Raw genomic sequence first — 13,183 nt, forward strand, 5'->3', positions numbered from 1 at the left:
TGGATGCCCATAGTGTCAAGTTCTTCGGTGGTAGCCTTTGAGATATGGGTAGAGGTGCCGAGGATGGAAGTTGAATCTTCGGGGAGAGTAGGGTTGATTAAAAACCTCAAAATCGTCCTCGGAATCTGATACCTCAACTATTTCTTCTTCTTCTTCCTTTACAGTGGAGTGAGAGGGCGCGGCTTCCCCAAATGTTAAATTTGTTGAGAGAGGCACTGTGGGAATCCCAACTGGAACGAATGGTGGTGGTTGGATTGGTTGGGTGACCAAGGTGCCTTGAGGAATGGCAGTCCCTCCGGTAGCAAAAAACCCTCGACAGGCAACACCGATCCGAGGAAGACGAGGATCGTGGGCTTTGATCACGCACTTCGGCGCCGAAAGGCTTTGGATATTGGATTGTAGCCGAGGATCGGATGAGCTGCTCGGAGTTGACCGTCGCATGCACAAAAACCTCGGCTTGTAGGATCCTATCCAACCGTCGAAGTCAACGAGATTGGGATGACGATCCGCGGCGTGTGGATCGTAGAGTTGTCCAAATAAGAGAGGGTAAGAATAAGTAAAAAGACAGAGGATAATAGTATGTAAAAGAAATTTCAACCTGAGTCCCTTCCCTTGTCGGACGGGGAGGCCGTCGTGCCAATTTCACGATATGATCGTGGAAGTCGTTTTTTAGGCCCTTATTTGATTCAGCAGACATTGAATTAGCCTAACCTCGGGGTATCTAGATTTTAGGTAATACTCATCTTTTTTGCTTAGGTAATGGAGGTTGTAAACCCAGGTTCACGTCGTGGTGAGTGAGCCCTAAGTTCATCTTCTCATTTAAGGCATCTATGGAACCTAGGATCCTAAAGACATTTGACACGGGTGGGAGCTAATCTAAAGGCCCTAAAATAATCCCTAGTCACGGTTCCCATGGGGATTTTCATTCCCCCTTCGATGAACGCAATCATCGGGATTACGACTTCCCGTTTTTCTTTTTGTATAATACTCTTCCTCGTTACAGTACGTAATGGATACATCCGAGGGAATTTTGTACTTAGCCTTAAACTGCTCTATTTTTTCGTTCGAATCTACCAGGTACGCGAACCTACCCATTCTTTTTTTTTAAAAAAAAAGGGTAGGTGGGAAGAAAACTAACTACGCCGAGGATGAAAGACACAAGGAGAAGACAGTAAGGAAAAGAAACAAAAAAAACAAAAAGCTGATAAGGAGGGGAAAGAGTATTGAAGAACTTACTTTTAAAAGAAGAGAGCACGTCACCTCGGACAGAGTACTCGATAGAAAGAGAGAGTACGGGGAGATGGAAAGTGTGGCAGGTACGTTATCGGGTTTCGTAGTGTGAGGAAGTTTGAAGAAAATTAGTATTTATATGTCAAAAGGTGTTTTCAAGCGGTCAAAGTCCCGCCTCAACACGGGAATCGATCTCGACCGTTGGATATATGTCATATCAATGAAACGTGGGGGACATAGAAGCGCCAATAATAAATTCGGGGGCGTTTCGCATACCGAAGCATCGGGAACACGCGGTGGGTAATTCAGAAGTTATTTCCGTTAGTAAATATTACAGAATCCTGCAGGTGAAAAGGTCTTAAATCGAGATCCTATTTTCCTCCCGAGGTGAGAGAAAAATAAAGAATCTCGAGGGGCTATTGTAGGGGTATTAGGCCCAGTAATTTATAATGGACGGCCCAACAAAGGTCTTTTGGGCTAGAAACCCAAATCCGAAAACATCAAAATGATCGTGGAGTGTTTAAGTGTCCCATACCGTCCGAGGAGTCGATTTGTCCTCGGAAAGTTAAGCCGAGGATACACAGTATACGTGGAGGACAGCAGAAAGAGCGGTGGAATGTCTAAAGTAAAGCTGCTACCACCGCCCATATATTAAAGACCCTGTAAATAATACGCTGGCAATAGAGATGGAAGGATGGGACCTGAGCATAGAGCTTGGAACTTGGTCCCAAATCCCAGCGGGCTTTAGGGAAGAATGGATGGGACAAGTATCCAAAAAATGGGGGTTGCGGCCATAAAATGGAAGATGATGAAGAGAAGAGGAGGAATATAAATAGGAGGGAAGGCATACGAAGAAGGGGCCTTTGAGAAAGAAAAAGTGTATGATAAACATTATTTGTATCCACACTTGAGAAATACTATTAGAAACTGTCCTCGGAAACAGTCCGAGGAGGAATTCTCAATATTACTCTTTACAAACGATTCTTTGTTTTGTTCCATTGGGCCCAAAGCCCGTTCTTTTTGTGATTGTCTAAAGCCATCCTTAAAATCTAAATTATAAACCCATCCTCTACAAATTCATTGTGAAAAAAGGCCTTTTAAGCCCATTTTCCTCCTAGTCGTGGTTTGGGAATTTGAATTGTGTCCTTACAGTTTACATATAAAAAGGCCTCATATAAAATTTCCGCCTTAGGCCCCAAATTTTGTTGGGCTGGCCCTGTCTCTACTATATCTTGAATATAGTGATAATCAATGTGTTTGCCCTTGGAGCTATTTGCTCTATTTTTTTTATTAAATAAAGGTCTTATTGTCGCAAAACACGTCAACTTGTCTTTTAGGTATATTGAAATTTATGCTGTCGACAAAACGTTTAATCTAGACCGTATTACTTATCATTGTGTTGTACAATATATATTCTACCTCCATCGCATATTTGCAACACGGCCTTATTTCTTACTTAATTAAGAAACTGGTGTTCCACTGAATAGCTATTTATAAAGCCACTTGTATATTTTCATCATCTAAATCTCCTACCAAATCCACATAGTGAATCCTATTATTTCTAGATAACTCAAGTCAAAATATAGTTTCATTCCCTTGGTACCTTGGAGATACTGAAAATTTTGTTTGACTACCTGTCAATGTGTCCTCTCCAGATTAGATTGATATCTATTTACTAATTCTACTACATGACAAATGTCTGGCCTTGTGCTTGTCATGGCACATACAAGGCTACTCACTGCCCGGCCATACGGCACATTTTTATGAACTTCATTTTCTTGTCATCTTTAGGACACATCTTCTTGCTAAAGATAGGTAATTTGCTAATAGGTGTGCTCAAAGATTTTTCTTTGGCCATGTTAAATCTCTTGAGAACCTTCTTCAAATAATTTTCCTGATCCAGATGTAAGAGTTTTTTATCTCTATTCCTTCATGCTTTTATTCCCAATACATCGGCAATAAGGACATGTTTGATAAACTGTAATAAATGTTATAATATAATAGTTATTTCTTTAGTTTAGTTATTTTGTAATTTGGTTATGTTTTTATTATAGGGAATGATCATTCCTTATAAATAGTTATTTATTATTCATCTCCAAAAGAGTTACAGTAGTTATTCCTTAGTAGGTATAATAATTTTTAAATTTGATATATCTTCAAATATATAAACTATCCATATGCACATAACATTTATTTAAAAATTTAAAAAAAAATCATTAAAAACAACATCTCACAAATTTAAAGAATATAAAAAAAAAATTAGGAAATATAATTTTATAAGTAAGATATTTCCAAAATATAAATCTCAAGTTTATTCTAATGTTACAACTTACAACCAAATGTATGAATAAGTTTACGTATTCCATTACAATACACTTCATTCCCAATAATAAATAATACAATTTATATTGTAATTTTCATTCAGTGTACCAAATAAGCCATAATATTTTATTCCCAATACATGCAAAGATGGACCCATGTCCATCTCAAATTTTGATTCAAGGGTTTTACTTTCAGTATCACATGTGTAGACATGGTAAGGTAAGTCGAAATTCGTTGACCTGATCTAAACCCGAATTTCTTGACCCGACCCAAACCCGAGTTTTTTACCCAAATAAAAGACGAGTTGACCCGTGACCCAGCCCATTTTTTAAAACTTTTTTAGGAAAATATATATATATATATAAAGACATAGTTGATTTACTTGTTTGTTATGGGTTTTACAATGCACAACCCAAATTCAATTAACAAATATAATGCACATGATTTTTTTTTCTAAAAAAATCAATTTTAAAAAAAAAAATTTGGATGATGTCATTAAAAAAACATGTATTTATATTAAATGTCATTCAAATAAAATGGCCTCAAAAAAACAATTGAGTCTTTTATCAAGTTGCATGCAAACAAATTGATGATTGCATGCAATAAGTAAAGATTGAGGCATTCTTCTTGCTTGAATAACGCGATAAGTAAATATTTTTAGATATCAAATGACAAAGTACATATCAAGATAATCTGGTTGCAGTAGACTTAAAAACATATATTTGAAATTATATACATGTATGAGAAGTATTCATAAATGTGAAAAAGTAAAGTCGAAGTATATCAATGAAATTGACATAAATTATTAATGCTTAAGCCTATTTTTAACAGTCCATAGCTAAAATAAAAGACTTTTAAAAATAAAAGATAATATTTTTGGGAGTGTATATTGCTTAACAATAACATGATATTTATAAATAAAACCTTATATAAATATGTAAACAAATAAACTTTGATGTATATTCCCAAATCAAAATATAGTGCCAACTATAGTGCGTTTAGATTATTTTTCAAGATATTAGATTATGAAATTAGTTTTCAAGATTTTACAATTTTTTTAAATGTTTTTATTCTTTGTCAAATTAGCTATCCAACTAAGCATTTATAATTTTGTTATATATTCTGAAATGTTGATATTGTGTAGTAGTGAAATTTGTGTGTTTGTTTTAATTAGATTTTCAAATGGTAGACTTTACTCCTTTGTGTTTTTGCTATTTATTTTGATTAAAATGCTGGAATTTGTATAATTTTTTATTATTGAACAAGTATCAATTTGTTGAGTTGAGCTCTTTCATAATATGGGTGGTGAATTTAAAGTAATGCATTTCACACCAAATAATTTGTTACATGACTTACCAAGTGAAAAAAATGTCCTAACCTATTTCAACCCGCTTAAAATGACCCCTTCTTTACTTGAACCCGTTTTTAACCTAAACCGGATTGACCCAACCAGACCATTTTGCCCTATCTGCATATGCTAACAATTTGTAGCTAACAATATGTCATCTACATATAATAAAAAATACTATTAACTTTATGTCATCTACATATAATGAAAATACTATTAACTTTTCATCGCATCTCCACACGTGAACGCAATGATCTAATGGACTGGACTCATTTCATAACTAGTGTCTAAGATTGCCTGGTAAAACTTCAAATACCATTTCTTGAAGGATTTTTTTAGTCTATATATAGATCTTTTCAACTTTTAGATTTTTTCTTGATGCCCTTCAACTTGGAAACCAACCGGTTGTGACATAACTCTATTTCTTCAATTCTATATTAAGGGGTGCAGTCTTTTCCTTGAGTTCCACTGTTTGCAAAATAAGTAGCAATATGCCACTTTTTTGAAACTCAAGTTCATGAAACTCGAGTTTGTTGTGTAAATCGAGTTTTAAACACTCGAGTTTCATATAAAAACTTGTGATGACGTGGATTTTTTTATTGAAAAAATGCCACATGGAACTCGAGCTTAGTGAACTCGAGTTCCATGCAACACAATACTCAAGCTTACCAAGCTCGAGTTTTTTAAAAGCTTTTTTTTTTTCTTTTATGGTACTCGAGCTTAGCAACCCCAGGTTCCTTGTAATATGGAACTCAAGTTTGGTAAGCTCGAGTTCCTTATACTTTTTTTTTTTTTTTTTGATAATCAACAAATAAACATAAACATTAAAATAAGTAATTTTTTTCATTTAAACGCGCAAACATATGTTTTTATTTATTTAAATAGAAGCATTATAAAATATAGTAATTTTAATTTCAAAATATTAATTTTTAGGTCAAATCTGAATTTAAAAGCCAAATTCGAATACTTTTTCATGTTTAAATAATCGAATCTGTTTTTTTGTATTGATAAAATATGTTTCTACATTAATAAAAATTGCTCTCTACACATCATGTTTACTGTATATTCAAATCTGTTTACTACATTCATAAAATCTATTTTCTGCATTAATTAAAACTGTTCACTGTTTTCTCATAAAAATTGTTTATTGTTTTCTGCGTAAACTGTATTTAGCATTCTGCATAAAAGTATTTTCTACATAAATTATTTTTTCTTTTACATGTTTTAATTTCTCATTGTAACCCCCAATATTTTAACCAGTTTGACCATAACGCTTCCAAGAAGTTAGAAATTGACAAGTGCGTTAAAAATGAATGAACAACGGGCATAAGTGGCCTAAAAATTAATATTTTGAAATTAAAATTTATATATTTTACAATGCTTCTATTTAAATAAATAAAAACATATGTTTATGCGTTAAAATGAAAAAAAAAAATTACTTATTTTTATGTTTATGTTTGTTTGTTGATTATTGGAAAAGAGATTATAAGGAACTCGAGTTCCGTATTACAAGGAACTCGAGCTTGGTAAGCTCGAGTACCATAGAAGAAAAAAAAAAGCATTACGCGAGTTTTGTATTTACAAAGAACTCGAGCTTAGTAAGCTCGAGGATTGTGTTGCATAGAACTCGAGTTCACCAAGCTCGAGTTCCATGTAACATTTTTTCAATAAAAATATCCACGTCAACACAAGTTTTTTTTTATAAAACTCGAGTGTTTAAAACTTGATTTACACAGCAAACTCGAGTTTCCTGAACTCAAGTTTCAAAAAAGTGATATATTGCTACTTATTTTGCCAACAATGGTATGTTGCTAATAATTTCCGCGAAAAGTGGTAAATAACCAATTTGGCCGGCAAAATATGTATCAACAAAGTTTACACTGGATTGTGGATATCCAACAAAATTGGAACAATACCAAATTATTGTTACTCAACTTGTTTACAAATGAAATGAAATATTCCAAGTCCATATTCATGGTGTAAATCCCATCGCGCCAGTTTAAGTGGTACATAAACATGACAAATTATAATTGTGCAAAATGTCAAAATTGTTCATAGCTTACTACCTTTTTCTTTAAACCTCTAGCGCCCAAACTAAAGAAATTGTAAACACATAACTAAACACTCAGAAGAATCCAATCAGTGGGACAAATTATTCACAACAACAACCGTCTCAACTTTCATGCCTGCCTGCTTCTAATAACACTTAAGCTCGGAAAATTATATGTAGGAATAACCAGGGCTTGATTGAATAAATACTAATGTATTTATTTTTTATATTTTACTTTTCTAAATTGAAATAGTGAATAAGATGAGAATTGGTTTACATGAATGATAGGAAAATAACTTATACGTGTAAGAAAGCAAAAATAATTTATTGACTAACTAAAGAATAATTTACATCTAAGATCTAAAAAATAAAAATAAAAATAAAAAATTGGGGGAGAAAATTAATACAAAAAAAGGGGGAAATTTTAAAAAGAAAGAGATGGGAAAACGCTTCAGCCAGTGCTACCAGATAGATCTCCTGAAAGTGCACTTCCATATGAAACCGATCCTGTCTGTGAAGTGGTCCCTGCTCGAGCTTTCTGGATCTGTCGCATCCTGAAAACATCTCTAGGTAGTGGCTGGCTTTGGACAGTAACAGTTTCATCATCCTCTTGCCCTATCAGTGTTCGCATGGTAGCATGAGTAAAATGTTTTGCACAGTTAGGAACTCAAATAAATAAGAGAATAATTTTGGCACTATAGCAAAAAGGTCAACCATTAAAACTATTTTCTCATTAGTGCATTTAATAGAGAAAGACCTCCAATATGGTTTTTTTTTTTTTTCAACATAGAGAGCATATGATATGGCACCTAATGTGTTGGATTTTGAAAGAGAGAGAAAAAGAGAAGGGGGGGGGTTGTCAAAGCTGTAACTAACATGAATACTTATGGAGTCGTCACAATTGTCCCTTATCACATTAGGTTTAGAACAAGGATAAATATTAAGTTCTTATCTTAAGATAGATTGTAGGAAGTATGCTTCTTACAGATGATATCGAGTAACTGTTAATTGATGAGACTAGAGAGACTTATATCCAAGTTGATATTCTGAGTGATACTCTAAAATTTGGAGATTTTAGGTTAAGTAGAACTAGAACTGAGTGTATGGAATCCAAGTTCAGTAAAAATATTTAAAATAGAAATAAATACAGAGACATTAAAATTTGTGGGTGATGGGTGAGGTCATGTCTTTAAAACCCATTATGCAAGTCTGTAACTTTTCAATAGAGTAGAAGGGGGTCACGGGTAGATTGAGGTTGCGGCTCATAGAATAATAGGATATATATATAAAGATAGACAAGTGCATCGAAAGTATTAAGAAATGAAAATTTTATAAGAGTCTAAACAACAGCTATGTTCTAAGGTACAAAATTTACAGTTATTAGAATGTAACATTCATAAAATGGGCATAATTGAAATAAATATAACTCAGAATATTAAAAGAGAGAGAGAGAGAGAGAGAGAGGAACGTATATTACAAATGAGTGAGAACACCAATGAGTTGATGAGGATTCATAGCAAACCCCGATTTAATTAGGTACAAGGCTGAGTTGATTGAGTTGTGTATATTTAGGAACTCAATAGATGGATAAAATCACGTAGGGGTGTGCATCAGGGAGGCATAAATCTTTTGAACATGAGCTTAAACTACAACAAACTTGGCCCCAGACTTGGGACCTAATCACAAATAACAATGACCTTGTCTGCCTCTGGTTAGCGTGGGGAAAATAATTTTTTTTTTTTTTTTAAAAGGACCTTGTCTAACTATGTTCAACAGGTAGACTACTACATAGAAATTTATACACAGGATAAATAGCAACTCAGGTGCCAGTGGCCAAAATTATGCCAAACCATAAATGTGGTAAAGCATTAGGCACTACATCAAAGCATCCTAGTTTAATCGCTTCAAACTTGTTGCAAGTCACACTTCTGAATATCTTTGAGTAGTATTTTTTAAAATAAAAAATGATCTAGATTTTGGACTGTAGAACATACAAGAACTTTTCAGAAGGTGTGTGGCTAAGATGCATGTACAATGATCTTAAAGGACTCATATTAGCGTAGAACAGCATGAATATAGTGACAAAGAAGGGAGATTAAACATACTGTCTAGATCTTTCCTTTTCCCGGATTGTCTGTCTCTAGTTGGTTTGAAAGAAGAACCACTCAGGATGGGATGGGCCTTGCTTGAACCAGAGACATCGCTTAAACTAGGAGCAGGACCTCCTGACAACTGCGCCGGGGAAGGCCCTGATTTTCCAGTATACCCTGCCGATATATCACTCTGCAAACAAATTGATAATACAATATCCACATCCGGAGCTGGACCTGAAAATTCTCAAAGAAAGTAATTTCATTCAGCAGTAGTGCAAGTGATTGGTGGACATGAATCGATAATACACCTTCATTACCATCAATTAAAATTGTGTATATCCAGTATGAAGAATCCTAGTTTTTGCATAAGAAAGATTTTAAATCACCATACAATTAGCATAATTAAAGAGGCAAGGTTGGCATATAAATGAAGCATAAAAGGACAACAAAGGAAGCTTCTCTATCATAGGACATGATGTTTCACTCTGGTATGAACAATCAAAGCAGTTATTCTTACTGACGATTCACAGTTTAATAGTTGAAAAATTACCCTCAACAGCAGGCAAGCTTGCTAAAAATGCTACCAATGCAGGCGGTGTTGCTTTTAGTATTTCATCAAACGCATTTGTTGTTCCACCTCCCACTATTGAAACAATTGGGTTCGATAAGTTGCCAGATGCCGTAGTGCTTGGAAGAATTTCCATCCCTACAAGTCAAATAAGATCAGCCACTAAGTAGTGTATCTATATGATGCAATAAGTATGATATTACACTATAAAAAACTATGATTGCCATGAAAACAAAATTTTTAATGCTCATGATACATTTCTTATTAGTGACTGTGACCAGGTCAATCTCTTTTCCCCTTTCCTTTAGTTTTTAGTTAATAAAGTTCTACTAAAAGAAAAAAGCACAAAGATAAGGGGGCTGATGTCTTCAAAGAACACCATGAAATTATCATCCAACCTCTCCAAAGGCTTTCAACAACAAATTTCTGATCAAACGCATTAGTTCCTTTTTCAGTTTCAGCAGTGTCACACCTTTTAGATGGTTGTAATGGCAGGCAGTCTGTCATATCTTTTTTTTCAAATTGACAGTTACACAAGCACCCATGGGTTTTGATTCTTGAACCCACAAACTCACCCTCCACCCATTTTTATAGGGATGGAAGTGCCATATTTATTCTAGAGATATAAAGATACTAATCAAATTGGAAGAATCGTCATTGATGTCCATATATGTGTGTGTATATTCTGCACTTTTATCCACCCTTCAGATCCAAGTAAAAAAATAAGCCATTTGGCTTCACTAAGTCGTACAAATTTAAAAGATGTCTACTATTTTATTTACAAATATATTAGAAGAATTTTGATATACAAGTAAATTCACCAGCATATATGAAAACCAGTAAACCTCCATCAACGTTGATGGGGTGAAACCCCAGTAGTTTCTTTTTATCATATATAAGCATTATTGAATAAATTAAAGCCACTTAAATATTAATATATTTCTAAATTTTAAATAAAATAATAAAATAAAATAAATCCATTAGAATGTTAGGTACAAACTCCAAAGACCAAAAATCGAGGTATTTCTACAAGAAATCCTAATCAGTTCCATGCTTCATCTATTTCAGGCTATGAAGCAATGAAAACTCAAAACCCCAAGAGTATTGGTGTTTGACACACATCACAAACCGCTATGGCCAATATGATGCCTGTTTGATATGTATCCAAAAAAAGAGACATAATTTTGGACACACTCAAGACATAAGCAGGACATGGAAATGGCTTAAATATATGTAAAAAATCAAAGAATCCAAGTCAGAAGAAGCCCCGCCACCCTTTCTCTCAGTCTTGCTTTCTCATCACCAACAACCACCCCATAAGAACAACCAATTCAAATTGAGCTCAGGATCAAGTCTCCAGATCATTGTTGTAAGTCTGCTACAGACCCTTCCCCCACATCCCCACCCCCCCCCCCCCAACAAAAAAAAAAAAAAAGCAACCATTTGTCTCTTTTTTTCCATTCAAAAATATTATTTGTCCTTTGCTATCTATTGTTGCTTTTAAATTATTTATTCAAAAAATTTTAAGTACTTTTTATGCATGTTATTTATTTTTTTCAAACATAAAATCTTTCTAAAATAACAACAATCAAGCCTTGGTCTCAAATTTTTGGTGCTTTTAAATTACTTATACATGTTTTTTTAAAACATTTTGATGCATTTTATTTATTTTTTTCAAGCATAAACTATTTCTAAAATAACAAGAACAAAAACTAAGCCTTAGTCCCAAAATTTTGGGGTCAGCTATAAAGCATATTTAAAAGTACATACTAATTAATTAATTGGTGTATTCTCCCCATATTGTCTCCTAATCTTTCAAAACTTGCCACATCATCATACCCATAAACTGCTAAATAGAAAATAATAAAATGTAAAATATGTGTGTGTGTGTGTGTGTGTGTGTGTGTGTGTGTGTGTGTGAATCATGAACAAGAATCACATACCAGATTTTTGCCTTGGGTCATAAACCACCATCTTAGAAATATCAGGATAAACAACCTTTGCAGACACATTTGAATTGCTCATCAGGCCCGTAGAAACTTTATCTGCACAAAGGGCAGGGTGGCAAGTAATATCCAAAAGCATAAATAAAACGATTATAAGAACAAATGATAACAGTACATATATACAAAAAGAGTACCTACAGACCCAGGTCCATTAGGCAGAGCTGACTTCTCCATTTTCTTATTAATATTTTTAGCAAGCCACTGAAAAAAGTGAAAATAGTTAGAATCAAGCACAAACATATAAAAACAACAATTAAAAAAAAATATTTGCAGTAACAATAGAGTCTATACAGTTAGAATATAAATGTGTATCCATTTGTGCCGCAATGACGAATGTATTGCCCCCAAGATAATACTTGTTACTACGAAAACAAGAATTGCACCTTTCGACATAAAAGATAACTTTTTATTACTAAAACACACCTGTCAACATAAAATCATCGGACACTCAAGAGAGACTCTTTATTGTAAGCAATGTCTTCAAGTAGTAAAGTGACTATATATTTCAGCTTGTAGTCCCTTTCTTATCAGTGTAAGCCTAGTACTTAACAGCAAAGTTTTGAATTCCGTTCCAGAGGCCGTTTTGGATTGGCCATGGGAACGAAATATTCCGGTACTAGTGTGTGCCGGTGCACGGTTCCGGGGTTACACTGGATGCATATGTATTATAAATATAAATAATACAATAAATAAATAAATTTTATATAGTGTATTTTTAAAAAGTCCAAATAAAATGTTTCTCCAAAAAAAAGTCGTAATAAAATGAATCAGATTGGTCATTTTGTAAATAAGCAAGCATCATAGGGCAAGCATCATAAGGCATTTGTACTTTCCAAGAATTTTCCATTTTCCAAATCACCTTTTTCACTCCAACCCACGTGACTCCCTAGTCCCTGCCCCTACTGTTTCTTTTATTCCTATTAATTATCTCACCTAAACCACTTCAATCTCACCATTTCAAACCCACATCGTGAAGTATGCCTCTTTCTTTCTTCATCAATTTTTTTCACATCCTTTTTTCATATGCCAGTCCAGAGATAAGTGGGTAGAACTTAAAAGATTTCTAGATCCTCTTGGTTTTCCTCCTCCATTCCAACATAGACGAAGTAGTAGTCAAGGACACAGTGGCTACAAATCATTTCGGTCCGGAATGCTGGTCTCGCCCGGAACACTGAAATCTCACCCGGAATGCCGGTTCAGACCAGAACAGTCCGGCATTTGGGGCAAAACGGAATAGGGGGGTCCTTTGCACCTGACTTAGCACTGGCACGGAAAATTCCAGCCATTCCAGCTGGAACAGAACAGAATTCAAAACATTGCTTAACATTCTAATCGTCATACAGTACATATGCAACTGTACTTACCAGTACCAACAGCCGTGTAGCTAGTGGTATTGTCCCAAGGAGGCCTACTACAATCACCACAGAGACAAGATTAATAGAAATAACAGTTCTTCTATCTTTTGTGTATTTTTCTTTTTCCTAATTAAAAAAGGTAACTTACAGCAGCCCATAGTTATTGTATGCATGAAAGTGACAAGATAACATTAACCATGGTTGAGACTTA

General features: G+C 34.3%; 1 protein-coding gene across 1 annotated transcript in view; it reads right to left on the reverse strand.

The window, feature by feature from the left end:
- Positions 1–7,143: 7,143 nt before the first annotated feature.
- Positions 7,144–13,183, reverse strand: part of LOC142618372 (cleavage stimulation factor subunit 77) — a 33,399-nt gene continuing 27,359 nt past the window's right edge. Inside the window, exons 19-23 of the mRNA XM_075791295.1 lie at positions 11,752–11,818; positions 11,555–11,656; positions 9,594–9,749; positions 9,056–9,277; positions 7,144–7,565 (exon numbers count right to left, since the gene is read on the reverse strand). Coding sequence (XP_075647410.1) covers positions 7,402–7,565; positions 9,056–9,277; positions 9,594–9,749; positions 11,555–11,656; positions 11,752–11,818 — 711 coding nt within the window. The 3' untranslated portion in view covers positions 7,144–7,401. The remainder of the gene's footprint in view (positions 7,566–9,055; positions 9,278–9,593; positions 9,750–11,554; positions 11,657–11,751; positions 11,819–13,183) is intronic.

This window comes from Castanea sativa, chromosome 1 (assembly GCF_040712315.1).
Source record: "Castanea sativa cultivar Marrone di Chiusa Pesio chromosome 1, ASM4071231v1".
NCBI classification, from domain to species: Eukaryota; Viridiplantae; Streptophyta; class Magnoliopsida; order Fagales; family Fagaceae; genus Castanea; species Castanea sativa.